The sequence below is a fragment of the Schistocerca cancellata genome, chromosome 3, assembly GCF_023864275.1.
Source record: "Schistocerca cancellata isolate TAMUIC-IGC-003103 chromosome 3, iqSchCanc2.1, whole genome shotgun sequence".
Taxonomy (NCBI): Eukaryota; Metazoa; Arthropoda; class Insecta; order Orthoptera; family Acrididae; genus Schistocerca; species Schistocerca cancellata.
In genome coordinates this window covers 360188743-360206693 of record NC_064628.1, presented here as the reverse complement: position 1 = coordinate 360206693, position 17951 = coordinate 360188743, and the positions used below count along the sequence as shown (strand labels likewise).

At 44.8% G+C, this 17951-nt stretch overlaps 1 protein-coding gene across 1 annotated transcript in view; it reads right to left on the bottom strand.

Moving 5' to 3' along the window:
• LOC126175049 (netrin-3-like) overlaps positions 1-17951 on the bottom strand; it is a 455725-nt gene that overhangs the window by 17297 nt on the left and 420477 nt on the right. Inside the window, exon 4 of the mRNA XM_049921560.1 lies at positions 4743-4811. Within this exon, the coding sequence (XP_049777517.1) occupies positions 4743-4811 (69 nt within the window). The remainder of the gene's footprint in view (positions 1-4742; positions 4812-17951) is intronic.

Genomic DNA, 17951 nt, shown 5'->3' with positions numbered 1-17951 from the left:
CCTTTTAAGCTCAGGTATTTTGTTTTGAGCATCACTTAGGCGCTGCGCACGGATTGCCAAAGAATGGATGACCGAGTTGTTCTGCGCTGGGTGGTGGCAGGATTGGCATGCAGATGCCTGTCTGTATGTGTAGGCTTGTGATATACTCTGTGCCTCAGTGTGCCCTCCCTTGTCCTCACAAATACAGCAAGGGACAACGACTGTCTACAAGCCTACGTATGAGCCCTAATTTCTTGTATCTTATACACTCCTGGAAATTGAAATAAGAACACCGTGAATTCATTGTCCCAGGAAGGGGAAACTTTATTGACACATTCCTGGGGTCAGATACATCACATGATCACACTGACAGAACCACAGGCACATAGACACAGGCAACAGAGCATGCACAATGTCGGCACTAGTACAGTGTATATCCACCTTTCGCAGCAATGCAGGCTGCTATTCTCCCATGGAGACGATCGTAGAGATGCTGGATGTAGTCCTGTGGAACGGCTTGCCATGCCATTTCCACCTGGCGCCTCAGTTGGACCAGCGTTCGTGCTGGACGTGCAGACCGCGTGAGACGACGCTTCATCCAGTCCCAAACATGCTCAGTGGGGGACAGATCCGGAGATCTTGCAGGCCAGGGTAGTTGACTTACACCTTCTAGAGCACGTTGGGTGGCACAGGATACATGCGGACGTGCATTGTCCTGTTGGAACAGCAAGTTCCCTTGCCGGTCTAGGAATGGTAGAACGATGGGTTCGATGACGGTTTGGATGTACCGTGCACTATTCAGTGTCCCCTCGACGATCACCAGTGGTGTACGGCCAGTGTAGGAGATCGCTCCCCACACCATGATGCCGGGTGTTGGCCCTGTGTGCCTCGGTCGTATGCAGTCCTGATTGTGGCGCTCACCTGAACGGCGCCAAACACGCATACGACCATCATTGGCACCAAGGCAGAAGCGACTCTCATCGCTGAAGACGACACGTCTCCATTCGTCCCTCCATTCACGCCTGTCGCGACACCACTGGAGGCGGGCTGCACGATGTTGGGGCGTGAGCGGAAGACGGCCTAACGGTGTGCGGGACCGTAGCCCAGGTTCATGGAGACGGTTGCGAATGGTCCTCGCCAATACCCCAGGAGCAACAGTGTCCCTAATTTGCTGGGAAGTGGCGGTGCGGTCCCCTACGGCACTGCGTAGGATCGTACGGTCTTGGCGTGCACCCGTGCGTCGCTGCGGTCCGGTCCCAGGTCGACGGGCACGTGCACCTTCCGCCGACCACTGGCGACAACATCGATGTACTGTGGAGACCTCACGCCCCACGTGTTGAGCAATTCGGCGGTACGTCCACCCGGCCTCCCGCATGCCCCCTATACGCCCTCGCTCAAAGTCCGTCAACTGCACATACGGTTCACGTCCACGCTGTCGCGGCATGCTACCAGTGTTAAAGACTGCGATGGAGCTCCGTATGCCACGGCAAACTGGCTGACACTGACGGCGGCGGTGCACAAATGCTGCGCAGCTAGCGCCATTCGACGGCCAACACCGCGGTTCCTGGTGTGTCCGCTGTGCCGTGCGTGTGATCATTGCTTGTACAGCCCTCTCGTAGTGTGCGGAGCAAGTATGGTGGGTCTGACACACCGGTGTCAATGTGTTCTTTTTTCCATTTCCAGGAGTGTATTTTGTGGTCCTTATGCGCAATACATGTTGGTGACAGTAGAATCGTTTGGCAGTTAGCTTCAATTACTGGTTCTCTAAATTTTCTCAACAGCGTTTCTCAAAAAGAACGTCACCTTCCCTCCAAGGATTCCCAGTTGAGTTCCCAAAGCATCTCTAATACTTACATGTTATTTGAACCTAATGGTAACAAATCTAGCAACCTGCCTCTGAATTGCTTCAGTGTCTTCCTTCAATTGAACCAGTACAGATCCCGAACAATCAAGCAGTACTCAAGAATATGTTGCATCAGTAACCTGAATCTGTTCTCCTTTACAGGTGAACCACTCTTTCCTAAAATTATCTCAATAAATTGAAGCAGACAATTCGCCTTCCCTACCACAGTTCTCACATGTCTGTTCCATTTTGTATCGCTTTGCAACATTATGACCAGATATTCAAACGACTTGTCTGTGTCATCCATGAAACTAGTAATACTGTATCCTTACATTACAGATTTGTTCTTCCTACTCATCTGCATTAACTTAAATTTTTCCACATTTAGAGCTAACTACCATTCATCACACCAACTAGAAATTTTGTCTAAATCATCTTTTATCTTCCTACAGCCACTCTATTTCGACACCTTACTGTATACCGCAGTGTCATCAGCAAACAACTGTGGATTACTGCCCACCCTGTCTACCAAATTATTTATGTATATAGAGAACAACAAGGGTCCTATCACACTTTCGGGGGCACTCCTGTCGATACTCGTGTCTGATGAATGCTTGCCCTTGAGGACAACTTACTGGGTTCTATTACTTAAGAAGTTTTCAAGCCACTCACATATCTGTGAACTAATTCTATACACTAGTACCTTCATTAACAGCATGCTATGGGGCACAGCGTCAAACATCTTCTCCAAATCTAGAAATATAACATCCGCCTGTCGCTGTTCATCCATAGTTTACAGTATATCATGTGAGAAAATGGCAAGCTGAGTTTCGCAAAAGCACTGTTTCTAAAACCAAGCTGATTCATGGACATGTGTTCAAAGATTCTGCAACAAACATAAGTTAGGGATATTGGTTTGTAATTTTGCAGGACTGTTCTTTTATCATTCTTATACACCGGAGTCAACTGCACTTTTTGCCAGTCACTTGGGACTTTTTGCTGGATGAGAGGTTCATGATAAATGCAGGCTAGGTAAAGGGCTAATGCTCTAGAATACTCTTTGTAAAACCAAATTGGGATTCCACCCAGACCTGGTGAATTATTTGTTTTCAAAACCTTCATTGTTTCTCTACACCAGGGATACTTATTACTATGTTGTCCATACAGGATTCTGCCTGATGGTCCAGTGATTATATGTTTGTACAATTCTCCTCTGTAAACAATTTCTTGAATGTGAAATTTAAAACTTTGGCTTCTGTTTTACTATCTTCAACTGCCACTCCAAACCTGATCAACAAGAAACCGAATGGAAGCCTTAGACCCGCTTAGCAATCTTACATAGGACCAGAGTTTTCTCAGTTCTCTGCCAGATATTTTGCTAAGGTGCAACAGTGGTAGGTATTGTATGCTTTGCTCATACAACAGACACACGAATCTCTACTAACCCCAGCTTGTTGTCATTTATGCATTCTCTTTTGAACCAGAGTGCAACAGTCTCTGTTTCTTCAGCACCTTCCAAATTTTATCATTAAACCATGGTTCTCTTCCATCTTTTATCAACTTACTAAGCACGTAACTCTCCAGACCGCAATTTACAATCTGCTTAAACTTTGTCCATTATTCCTCTACATCTATCTTAGTGTATCTCAGCATAGCACTTGCACCCTGCACCCTCAATTATTTGTTGGATGTATTCCAGTCCTACCTTCCCCCTTCAGTTTTTACCCTCTAGAGCTTGCTATTGTACCAGGGAGACTAATCCTCAGTGTTTTCTATATGTTCCTTTCTCCATCGATTCTATTGATAACCTCTTCATTACTTATCCTATCAGGTCACCTAATTTTAAACATTCTTCTGTAGCGCCACATCTATTATGTTTTTCCACTGTCCACACAATGGTGTGCTCCAACCGCACATTCTCAGAAGTTTCCTCCTCAAATTAAGGCCTATGTTTGCTAGCAGCAGACTTCTGTTGGCCTATGCTAGCCTGCTTTTTACTTCCTCCTTGCTTCATTTCGGCTACTCCTCATTATTTTCTTTTTCTTTTTTCTTTTTTTCCAGTTTACTCTCAGTCTATAGAGCGTGTTCATTAGACTGTTCATTCTATTCACCAGACAATGCTTACGACAACTGCAGAAAATAACAGTTGACAGAAGATAATTGAAGGAAGGAAATCCCCAATTAATCCCAGAAGACCACATGATAGTTGACCAACCACCGTGTCACCCTTGTCATTCATCATTGGATGTGATATGAAGGGGAATGGGATCAGCACAACACACTGATTGACATTTTGACCTTTGAGCCACTACATCTCAATCATGTAGCTCCTGCCACTAGCTTCATGAGGCTGTGTGCACCCCAGTCCAATCATCCCACCAAGGAAAGGGCCCTGGCAGTACCGGGACTCAAACCTGGATCCCTCGTGTGAGGGTTTGTCACGTTGACCGTTTGGCTACTGGGTGGATGGCAGAAGATAATGAGGAAGACGTTATATTCTAGCTGACCTAACGACCAACCAAGGTTAAGGTGGATGGAAGACGTAATGGATGATATAGCAAGATTGAAACCTGTGGAAGCAAGAAGGGACAGTGGGCAACAATGTCCTCTAACAGCTGTAGGGCTGAAGAAGTAATGGCAGAAAGTGCATCAAATGCTCTTGTTCATGTAACTATAACTTACTAACTACTGCATTTAGATGCTCAAATTGCATCATCGACCATTTTACAATGATGTACATAGTTGAATTTATACATCACATTGTCAACTATTTGTATGATGTGTGTAGCTAAATTCATACATTTTCACTGTGGCTAACTGTAAGCGAAGAAAATGGCAAGTAAGAGGAAGTTATTCCTACTGCAGTAAATATTCCTTGTAAGATAAGCTACAGACTTAGTGAACTTTGTTTGGTACTTACCATAGTCCCTGCGGCAGTACTTGTTCAGATTGAGCCTCCGTGTCCCTGCACGGCATTTTCCGCACTGGTCTGAAACACACAATTGACAGTCCTCACACGACTATGGTACAGGAAGAGTAACATATAAGTGGGAGTCATTGCTCACATGGGAATAATGTTTTCAGAATTTACAGTACAATGTAAGCAATATCCAGTATCTAGACAGGAGGCCTATATCAGTTATAAAAATGAAGAAGCAGGGAATATGGTGATGTTTTGCCAGAACAACTTGAAATGAGTAATTATTTGAAGAAAATTACATATTTAATATAATATGCTTTTAAATTGGACTAAGCAGTATAAAATGACTCCTTGTAGCTGCATACAAATTCTTAACCCCATACATATTATTTTTAAAATATCTGCTTGTGAATTTTTGATAGCTGTGACAATGCTTGTCATATTTAGAATAAAAAACACAGGATGTATGCAACACATAGTTGATGCATGAATAGTTCACCTCCTAACTATTATCTGTTGCATGTTCTCCATGTTTTTCATCATAAATCTTACAAGTACTGTCATAGCTATTAAAAATTCTCAAGCACAAATTTTCAGGACTGTCCGTATGGTATCAGGACTCTACATGGGATTAGGAGAAATTATTTTATAGTTTTTAGTCTGATATAAAAATGTTTTATATTAAACATTTATTTTTATTTAAATAATTATTTTCTGCTTTTTAGTATTGTGTGTATGAAATTCCACAATGTATTTTAACATGTTGATAGTATGATATTTGTTCTTAATTAATTATTCACACACACACACACACACACACACACACACACACACACACACACACACACACAGATATATACACTAGCTTTTTATTGCCGCTTTAGTGATGTACACATCCATTGGCATATGCCTGGAATGCGTCCTGATACTACCCGCACAATATGCTGGTCCGGCAGGGCAGCCAAGATACACCAAGTGTTATCAACTTTCTTCAGATCCTCCCCAGCTCTATCCAACAGACCGAGAAGTTAGGGTGTTAATATTGCATTATCATCCAGGTACAAGCTGTGTTTAAAACATCAGTACTTAGGCTCATCAGGAAGCTGCAAATTTTGTACTGAAAGGAGAGACAGACAAGAAAGAGACCTAATAAAAACATGTTAAAAAGATACAGAACCGCTCTTGAAAAACATCTAATTTCGGGAAATTTTTTTAAACATTTATTTTCAGTAACAAAGAAATTCAGGGCTAACCTTTTTATTCACTGCCGCTTTAATACAGTGTGCGATTTGCAGGGGGGGGGGGGATGGGGGGGATTTCCCCCCCTTTGCATCAGACCATCCCCTCCTCTGGCTGTAGTTTATGCATCCCAACCTGGGATGTTTATTTCCCAAGCACTGGAGTAAAACTTTACATATAATTTAAATTTGTGGAGCCGAACACTGAAAGTTTTCAATACAGTCTTACTATTAATACTATTAATATGTTTGCTTATTAATTTTGAAAAAGTGTTATGTAGTAGTTAAGCATTTCAAAACATTTAGAACTAAATCATCATTGTCATTTTGTCATTTTTGCTTTTGTCTAAGGTGCGTCATCCGTTTACTTGCGAGCTTGCAAGGGAAGTAGTGTGGCAGTCATACCGCAGCAGTTGTACCGCAGAGTTGGGTGAGCTGGGGGCTGAAAGTCCCACCCACAGGGTGGTGACCGGCCCGGTACCTGTGCGAACATTTACCGTTAGGCCACCTTTTGGCAACGGTATGGCGCGGACTAACGCGCCTGGGACGAAAGCACACATTACTAAATAACGCACCATTGTCTGCTTCTAGTTCCTAGGATACTATTTTGTGGACCTTCTTTAAATACTCCTCTCTTCCACCATCGTTTACTTTTCCTTTGGTTTTCAAAAAAATGGCTCTGAGCACTAAGTGACTCAACTTCTGAGGTCATCAGTCACCTAGAACTTAGAACTAATTAAACCTAACTAACCTAAGGACATCACACACATCCATGCCCGAGGCAGGATTCGAACCTGCGACCTTAGCGGTCACGCGGTTCCAGACTGAAGGGCCTTTAACCGCACGGCCACACCGGTCGGCCTTTGGTTTTCATTTCCGTTGTTAGCTGCATGTGCAAGTACCAAGTAGGCCGCCGCTGCGATACTTTATCATCCTTTATACTGCAAGACTGACACATGTGTGGCACAAATTCTGTTGCTTTGGAATAAATTAACATGCCGCATGCAATGCTACAAGACGACGCACGCCACATTTCCGTAGCATGCCACAATGTTGCAAGACATCGCCCCAGCATAAATGAGGCTTTAGAGCCAGGTCTGTATTGTATGATGGATGTGATGTGTTGCGTACGAAAGTAAAACCTGCAATCAGATCCAAACGTCGTGGAAAACTGTGAAGAGGTGTCATCCTGCAGCAAGATAACGCTCGCCCATATTCTGCCAAACGGACAGCCGACGCAATAAAGGAGTTGAGATTCGAGGTGCTGGAACATCCACCATACAGTACAGACCTGGCTCCAAGTGATTTTCACATGTTTGGATCCTTAAAGGAAGCACTACAGGGAAGAAGATTTGAAAGTGACGAAAACGTCATTGCTGCGGTGCAAAATTGGTTACAGATGCAACATAAAAACGTATTTTCTTATGAAATAAAAAAAAAAAAAACTCGTAAAACGTCGAGAAAACTGCATTGAAGTCCAGGGAGGTTACGTAGAAAAATAACGCATGTTTCAGTTTTGTATCATCAGAATAAGTACAGCTTTTCACAAATGTGCCTTTACTTTTTGAATTCCCGTCGTATACCAGTATGTAAATAAATTTTGTAAATAAGCTTTACCTATAATGTACTTTTAAAGATATAACAAGGGATGGCTTTTCTGATAGTGCATACGCGTGAATAGTGAGTTTCGGCATTAACATCTATTTATAAATAACTGTTTAACCATGGGTAACGCCACGGTCCAAGCTAGTAACATATGTAATTATACTAACCCCCTAAGACATCCCCCCGACTGGTAAAAGCACAAATCGCACACTGCTTTAATATAACGATATGGTTAAGTTTCGTCTAAAACAACAGATACTCGAAACACCAAAAAGTATAATTAAATCAAAGCGCAAAGAACAAAGGAATGTTGGAGGTTTTTATAGCTCGTCGACGACGATATCATTAAGATACGCGAATTGCGACGCGCGAGACGAATTACGTGCCGTTCTGCTGCTCGAGTTTACACGGAAGCGATTATTGGCGTGATTTCAGGACTGCGAAGTCCGACCACTGGGTCGGATGACATACACTGATAACAGTTGCCTCCGATCAACTTCCGACGATAGTCTCTACAAGCCAAATCAAATCAGGAATACAGTTCAAAGTCAACTGGTCAAAAGAAAAGTCTTGTACATTTTATGTCTGGCGATGTAATATTACAATGTGATAACAGTGAGAGCGGCTCTAGGCGCTTCAGTCTGGAGCCGCGCGACCGCTACGGTCGCAGGTTCGAATCCTGCCTCGGGCATGGATGTGTGTGATGTCTTTAGGTTGGTTAGGTTTAAATAGTTCTTAGTTCTAGGGGACTGATGACCTCAGATGTTAAGTCCCATAGTGCTCAGAGCCATTTGAACCATTTTTTAATAACAGCGACGATTTCACTGATTTTATTATCTGGCGCCATTGATTTTATATCGCCTAGTATGATGTTGTAAATGCTTCTATGATCGTGACGATCGTTCACAGATTGAAAGTGGTTCTTCAACAGAGAAATTTTATCTCCAGCTCTTGGCGGTAAATCATAGCATTTTCCAAATCACACAAGTTTCCAAGGAAACAAACGGAACTTGTTTATTTCAATTAAACTTCGCCTGGTCCGTCACTTTTATTGAATACTGCCTCCAGTTAGCTAACGTCACTTCAATTAGACACAGGTCTCTTCCTGACAAGCACGTGTATACCCACGTAAACAGCAGTGTTGTTCACAAAACCGACAAAAGTGTAAGTGCACTGCACAGTCGCTCACTGGAAACGCACTTGTGTTGCACGCAGTGAAAGAAAAACTTCATGGATCACGGTACATCGCTAAATCTCCGAACCATGAATCGGTAACACCTTCAAATAAGCACTCTTCTACACTACTCGCCATAGGTAGAACACAGTTTACGATGACTCGCACTGGTGTTGTTGCAGAGACCGGTGGAACAATCAGGAGGTTCCTGTGGTTGGTGATAGTGGAGTTCACGAAATGAACAGGTAGCCAGAAGCATGCGGGGAAAAAAAAAAAAAAAAACCTCGGAGCTATCCGAATCCAAAACAGCGTAAATACAGGCAAGGTACAGTTGAGTGCAAATTAATTGGGACAACGCATATATTATAACAAGTTGAAGTAGGTTAGCTATAATCAGTTTAATCCGCTCAACTGTTGGACCCTTGGCGGACTACTGTTGCCTTGACTATGAACAACCATTGTAGGTACTCTCCAGTTCTCTTGAGTGCTTTTATGTGTGCAGCAGTATGTGTTATTTCCGTGTTCTCAACAGGAAAACTTTGTGTTAAAATGGTCATTTCACCTAATAAGCGGACAAAAATACACTCCTGGAAATGGAAAAAAGAACACATTGACACCGGTGTGTCAGACCCACCATACTTGCTCCGGACACTGCGAGAGGGCTGTACAAGCAATGATCACACGCACGGCACAGCGGACACACCAGGAACCGCGGTGTTGGCCGTCGAATGGCGCTAGCTGCGCAGCATTTGTGCACCGCCGCCGTCAGTGTCAGCCAGTTTGCCGTGGCATACGGAGCTCCATCGCAGTCTTTAACACTGGTAGCATGCCGCGACAGCGTGGACGTGAACCGTATGTGCAGTTGACGGACTTTGAGCGAGGGCGTATAGTGGGCATGCGGGAGGCCGGATGGACGTACCGCCGAATTGCTCAACACGTGGGGCGTGAGGTCTCCACAGTACATCGATGTTGTCGCCAGTGGTCGGCGGAAGGTGCACGTGTCCGTCGACCTGGGACCGGACCGCAGCGACGCACGGATGCACGCCAAGACCGTAGGATCCTACGCAGTGCCGCAGGGGACCGCACCGCCACTTCCCAGCAAATTAGGGACACTGTTGCTCCTGGGGTATCGGCGAGGACCATTCGCAACCGTCTCCATGAAGCTGGGCTACGGTCCCGCACACCGTTAGGCCGTCTTCCGCTCACGCCCCAACATCGTGCAGCCCGCCTCCAGTGGTGTCGCGACAGGCGTGAATGGAGGGACGAATGGAGACGTGTCGTCTTCAGCGATGAGAGTCGCTTCTGCCTTGGTGCCAATGATGGTCGTATGCGTGTCTGGCGCCGTGCAGGTGAGCGCCACAATCAGGACTGCATACGACCGAGGCACACAGGGTCAACACCCGGCATCATGGTGTGGGGAGCGATCTCCTACACTGGCCATACACCACTGGTGATCGTCGAGGGGACACTGAATAGTGCACGGTACATCCAAACCGTCATCGAACCCATCGTTCTACCATTCCTAGACCGGCAAGGGAACTTGCTGTTCCAACAGGACAATGCACGTCCGCATGTATCCCGTGCCACCCAACGTGCTCTAGAAGGTGTAAGTCAACTACCCTGGCCAGCAAGATCTCCGGATCTGTCCCCCATTGAGCATGTTTGGGACTGGATGAAGCGTCGTCTCACGCGGAGGCAACCAGCACGAACGCTGGTCCAACTGAGGCGCCAGGTGGAAATGGCATGGCAAGCCGTTCCACAGGACTACATCCAGCATCACTACGATCGTCTCCATGGGAGAATAGCAGCCTGCATTGCTGCGAAAGGTGGATATACACTGTACTAGTGCCTGTACTGTTGCCTGTGTCTATGTGCCTGTGGTTCTGTCAGTGTGATCATGTGATGTATCTGACCCCAGGAATGTGTCAATAAAGTTTCCCCCTTCCTGGGACAATGAATTCACGGTGTTCTTATTTCAATTTCCAGGAGTGTAGTTACTTTCCACGAACACATCTGTGGCCATATGAGACATTGCCTCTGTTGTTGGTGTGAGAAAATCTAGTATACCAACACTTACTTGGACATACATTGAAGCGCCAAAGAAACTGGTATAGGCATGTGTATTCAAATACAGATATACGTGGACAGGCAGAATACGGCGCTGCGGTCGGCAACGCATATATAAGATAGGTGTCTGGCGCAGTTGTTAGATCGGTTACTATTGACACAATGGCAGGTTATCAAGATTTAAGTGAGTTTGAACATGGTGTTATAGTCGGCGCGCGAGCGGTGGCACACAACATCTTCGAGGTAGCGATTAAGTGGGGGTTTCCCGTACGACCATTTCACTAGTGTACCGTGAATATCAGGAATCCGGTAAAACATCAGTCAGCAGCTCGTGGTCTCGTGGCGCCGGCACAGTAGCTCAGCGTGTTCGCTCAGAGAGCTGGCTGGTCTCTGTAGTAAAAAAACTGGGCGAAGGGAGCAACAACGAACTTCAACGGATGTCATGTGACGTCTGCTACGGTAAAAAAAGAAGTGGCTACCGTCGCTGCCTCTGCATCACTGGATCCTGGGTTTGATTCGGGGCCAGGTTGGGAATTTTCTCTGACCGGGGACTGGGTGTTTGTGTTGTTATCACCACTTCATCATCGTCATCATCATCATTCCTGACAGTGGCTAGATTGGACTGTACAAAAATTGGACTGTGTAAAATTTGGGACTTTGTATGGGCGCTGATGACCGCGCATTTGAGCGCCCCACGAACCAATCATCATCATCATCCGGCAAAACATTAAATCTCCGACATCGCTGCGGCAGGAAGAAGATCCTGCAAGAACGGGACCAACAACGACTGAAGAGAATCGTTCAAGGTGACAGAAGTGCAACCCTTCCGCAAATTGCGGCAGATTTCAATGCTGGGCCATCAGTAAGCGTCAGTGTACTAACCATTCAACGAAACATCATCGATATGGGCTTTCGTGTACCCTTGATGACTGCGGGACACAAAGCTTTACGTCTCACCTGGGTCTATCAACACTGATTTTGGACTGTTACTGACTGGAAACTTGTTGCCTGGTCGCACGAGTCTCGTTTCAAATGGTATCGATCGGATGGACCTGTGCAGGTATGGAGACAACTCATGAATCCATGGACCCTGCATGTCAGAAGGGGACTGTTGAAGATGGTGGAGGCTCTGTAATGGTGTGGGGCGTGTGCAGTTGGAGTGATGTGGGACTCCAGGTACGTCTAGATACTACTCTGACAGGTGACACGTACGTAAGCATCCTGCCTTATCACCTGCATTCACACCGAGCGGGGTGGCGCAGTGGTTAGACACTGGACTCGCATTCGGGAGGACGACGGTTCAATCCCGCGTCCGGCCATCCTAATTTAGGTTTTCCGTGATTTCCCTAAATCGCTCCAGGCAAATGCCGGGATGGTTCCTCTGAAAGGGCACGGCCGACTTCCTTCCCTAATCCGATGAGACCGATGACCACGCTGTCTGGTCTCCTTCCCCAAACCAACCAACCAACCAACCTGCATTCATTCATGTCCATTGTGGATTCCAATGGACTTCGGCAATTCCAGCAGGACAATACGATACCCCACACGTCCAAAATTGTTACAGAGTGGCTCCAGGAACACTCTTCCGAGTTTAAACATTTCCGCTGCACACCGAACTCCACAGACACGAACATTATTGAGCATAACAGGGATGCCTTGCAACGTGCTGTTCAGAAGAGATAGCCACTCACCTCGGACTCTTACGGATTTATGGACAGCCCTGCACGATTCATGGTCGTAGTTCCCTCCAGCACTACTTCAGGCATTAGTCGAGTCCATGCCACGTTGTGTTGCGGCATTTCTGCGTGCTCGCGGTGACCCTACACGATATTAGGCAGGTGTACAAGTTTCTTTGGTCTTCAGTGTATAATGATACTGCCTCATTGTCTTCAAAGAGAAAAGGCAGATGTGGGTGGAAACACAAAGTCCTCCCTAGAACTGACAAAAGTCTGCTTAGTAGAATTCATCCTCGCAAGACAAATAAGGACCTTCAGAGAGATCTGTTGGCTACTAGGGTTGAAACTGATTGACTCTTCAACATTACAGCGTAGGTTCTTTGATTGTGGGCAGAAGGCCCAAAAGCCAATAAACAAGCAATTGTTAACATCTGCCATGAAGAAAAAAACCGGTCGATGTGAGCAAAAATATATAAATCTTGAACATCCAGTGGCTGGAAATGAGTAATTTTCACTGATGAGTCACATTTTATCGTTCATGATTATGATTATAGAGCAAGGGTTGTCAGGCGAAGTATCCATGAAGCAGCGAGAACTGAACGCCTTGAATGGACTATAAAACAGCCTCCCGAAAAAATGTTCTGGGTTTCTTCATTGCCAGTGGCTCTGGGGGCACTAGTTAATGGCACGATAAATTCAACCAAACACATGACAATCCTTAGGCGCAGGGTTGTGTTATTCCTACAGACCTTTGCAGACTGCAGAGGAAAGTTTCAGTATGAACAGGCCCTGTGTCATACTTCTAAAGCAGTCAAGACGTTCATAGAAGAAAACAACGTTCATCGGCTTCAGTGGCCTGGCAGTCCACCAGACTTAAATCAATTCGAAAATTTTCGGTAGAAAGGCGGCTCGTTAAAATGGGCTATTCGACAAAAGACTGCATGCTAGTGAATGTGGTAAAAGTGTGGTTTCATGACGACGAACTACGAAAGATTTTCTGTAACCTGATCGAATCTGTGCGATAACGTATTCAAAAGATCATTAACGCAAAAGGAGGGTACATTTGTTGTTAATATTCAGTACGTGCACAGTTAAGTTTGATCGTCTTGTCCCAATTAATTTGCACACTGCTGTGTACTCTACTTTCAATGGCAACTATTGAAGGCTTAAGAGAACAGCAGGGCTGCCAGAGGAGTGTGGCGCTGCGGTGTGTATGGACACTTTCGCGTCAGCAGAAGGGTCCATGCGACGTGCTTGAGTATGTATGGACACTGTCAGTGGACAGACCCACATGAAATGCTTAGGTATGTATCAGCAGATGGGCGCATGTGACCTACCTGGGTGTGAATGGACACTGTCGCGTCAGTGGATGGGCCCACGTGAAATACTTGCAATGGCGGCAGTAACCTCCATGGGCGTAAGCTGTGGCTGTAGTATGAAGGCCGAGTATCACTGTCTATTCCTCTATCTCGATAGTCTGGCTGGGCAGCAAATCTAACTGTCCGCTACTAACAGAACCTCTGCCCCAGAGGGGTGACGACCCCGAAACCCAAGTGGGGCTACCGATTGACAGCTTTGATTGTGCGAGCTCCAATGAGCTCCCTGAAAAACGTTTCAATATCCAAACGTTCTTGCGAAGCAGATTAGTAGCCACATGCAAACAATTTCATTGGTCATTTACCACATGTGCTAACAACATGGCACTGGAAAATGGCGTTTCCTGCGAGGGCTTATCAAAAGTTCATTTGATGTTCTGCCAAAACGTGAACATGTAAGGATCGACTGCTGCAGAGCATACTGTGCTCTGGAACGTGCCTCCGCCTGCACTGTACTCCGTCGTCACATCTACCACAAATCGCCGTTTGTGCTGCTTTAGACAGCGGGTAAGGTTCCACCTTCTATGATGAGGTGTGGATGTCCAACACCTTTTCACCTAGTCGTAGTTTCTCCTTCCTCCAACCACTTTTCATAGATACATGAGACAGTAGGACGCGAACAGCAAATACGTGACAGTTGTGCCCAATGAAATACGAACCCATACCAAAATATGTGAAATTTGTGTCCGTTATTCCTGGAGTTTGGTTTAGTTTTGAAAGCAGGACGTATTTGCTTAGCTGCTGACTTGCTAGACCTAACACAGGCGAGGATTTTCTTCCACGGTTTCCTCCCCTAGCCTTTGAAGATCCCTCTTCTCCACAAGGCAATGGTGTCGTCTTCTAATTATCCCCAGGGAGGATGGGTTACATCATCCGCCATCTCCACTACTCCGAAGGTCTCCTTCTCTGCAGAAGGTGCCGTTAAGGTCTTCACCTGTAACAATGGGCATGGGTTCCATGTTATAGCCCATAAAGCTGGGTTTGTGCCTGAGCCAAAGTAGAATCTGGTTCTCGTTTCAGCCACCTAGGACGCATGATCTCGAAAGACAACACCATTAAGCAGAAAATACTCAGAAGGACATAGAAAGCATCCAGTTTTTACAGTCAAATCAGAAATCTTGTCTGTGTCGATGAAATGCCACGAAAAGCAAAAGCGACCATTTACTACACCTATTTCGTACCAGTCCTAACATATGGCTTAGAAACAAGTACCATACTAAACAAAGACTTCAGCTGAATTCAGGTAACAGAAATGGGATTCACTAGAACTGTGAACCAAACAACTAGAAAAGACAAAATCAGGAATGAGGTGAACAGAAAAGTAGCTGGTATTGAGGTTCTTGTTACCAGAAACGCAGGTTCAGTGGTATGGACACATAATGAGAATGAACATCGAAAGACCTGCCAAGAGGTAGTTCAGCCTGAACCCCGTAGGAAGAAGATCACGGGGAAGACCAAGAAAAAGCTGGATAGAGACTATAAGATCAGATGCAGATGAGAAAGGACGCAAATGGGAAACTGTCCTGGACCAGAAAGTGTAGTGTATGAAGACAGAAGGAGATGGCGAGCGCTTGTACAACACAACCGGGAAACTGGAGTTGGTTCAAATGGCTCCAAGCACTATGGGACTTAACATCTGAGGTCATCAGTCCCCTAGACTTAGAACTACTTAAACATAACTAACGTAAGGACATCACACACATCCATGCCCGAGGCAGGATTCGAACCTGCGACCGTAGCAGCCGCGTGGTTCCGGACTGAAGCGCCTAGAACCGCTCGACCACAGCGGCCAGCACTGGAGCTGGAAAACGATGATGGTGATTCCTGGAGCCTACATGCTCAATAAATCACGACCTACCTGCACCTTGAAAGACGTCGTCTACCGGAAGTGCTCTGTATATCCCCACTGAGGTGCTGTGGGCGCCCTGTCAGAGCGTCGTCGATGCCGCCATACAAATGAGCAGCACCAGTCGCGCTACACTAATTTGAGACCGCTCTATCGAATGGACATGTAAAATTCCTCTTTAAAAATAATTTTGTTCGTAACGAGAAACAAACCTACGCTTTTCTTCAGTACTAGGCGTGGCATGAAAGATGTAAAGAGTGGTATTTGTTGGGTCTGACCCTGTCTACAAATCGCAGAAACAAAATTATAAATATCTGACGACATCAGAGGAGATGCACATGACGGCTTATGATGAAACAAGCGCTGTATCACTGTGAGAGGTACTAAGGAGTCCGAGTGTGCGGGAACTTACCCCAGTTCACTGCTACCAACGCCACGTCGTCACAACGCACCCGTGCTTAGCATACGAAGTACTGTGCCATAATGTAAGGATGAAATTAGAAATTAAAAATTAAAATAACTTTTCCAAACCTTCTCTGTGTATGCTTCAACATATTAATCTTAGCACTGTGGAGTCTCAGAATAATCTAATGGATATATTTAACTAAATGCAGTATTTTAAGAAAAAATAAGTTACGCAAAATAAAAAAGCTGAAAATTGTTCGGAATGTTCAAATATACGTCACAATCAAAAGTTTTAATCTCAACTTGATCGGAGCAATATTTTAATCAAAATCGGCGCTTCTTCGAAAAATTTAAGGCTCTAATTAGACTCAGAAAGATGAAAATTTGTATGTAGCCTTAGTTTGATATAAAACCACGAAATATGTAACACCAATAAGCTACCTCTATTAACTTTCAACTTATTTACTAAAAATTAAATTTGGAACGAAAACATCCCTATTCATAACAGTTTAAGTATCGTTTGTATTTGTTACAGAAAGTTCTAATTGCAGCACTCGATTACATTTATGAAACAATACAGCTGTACCAAGTTTCAAGACTTTATGATAGATAACGATTACTACAAGGAATGCTTCGCTACCTGTCGGACATTTTATGTTATTGGACAAAAGATCAAAAATTGACTTCTGAGTATTTCTTCCGGGTGCTCAACCTCTTTTTTTTTGTCTGGTAGTGTAATTTGGACGTAAAACCTATCAAGTAAAAGGATCATGCAATCTTTTATACAGCTGATTGTAAGGTGATATAGTTTAAGAATGCATAAATAAGTGAGGTAAATATAGCGAAATGATAAGATACCGAATTTGATGAGGATGTTAAACTTCGTTGACCCCTGTTAGTTTTCGAGAGGAACAGGGGTTGTGTGAGGCTGAAAGTTTTAGTTTCTCTTTCCGTTCATTCCATACTCACCGGTAACAACACACACATCTTCACACTGCAAAACTAAAAGTTTCAGTATCCACACATGCCGTTAAAGCTTTAAAGCGAACATGTTAATTTTAATTTCCTTAGGTGTACATAGTATACTTTCCTATTATATTTCATAGTTCCTCTACTTTTGCTTACCAGGTGACAGGGAAATAAGATTGAAGCTTCTGAAACGAGATTCCTAAGACCTACGAAAGGATTTACAAAACTAGATAAACAAGTTCGATGCTACAAAGGAGTTAACATGAACAACGTTTTGGATGAATACAGAGTCTAGTGAAAATACAATGTGAAAAGAACGTCAGAGCGACGATTATCACTACCAGCAATAACATTTGTACCAAATAGAGAAAGAAGTACTGGAAGACCCAAGATGTGATGGCGTGAATAAGGCTGACCCACGAAGACGAAACAGGCGTGACGTTCAACCCTTAAAAGTGGAGAAGAGGGAGAAGAGGAAGAAGAAGGTGAAGAAGAAGAAGAAGGTGAAGAAGAAGAAGAAGACGACGACGAAGAAGACGAAGAAGAAGACGATGATTATGACTATGATGAAGACGGATCGGGGATACTTGTTTCTTCATATCACTCTGAATATCAGGACGCTGGCGGAATCCGCTCTCTAACATGACAAGCGCTGAGCACAGCAATTAGAGGCAATACATCAAGCGGACGTACATGAAGATAAAAAGAAGCCAACCCTATGCCAAAGATGGGGCTCGCTCCAGCGACACATAGATCACCGCTACTCATCTTGGAGGTCTTGCCTAACCGGACCTGCACTTCCATTCGGAGTAAAGCAACTTGGCGACATCATACGATTTGACGAAGAGAGGGA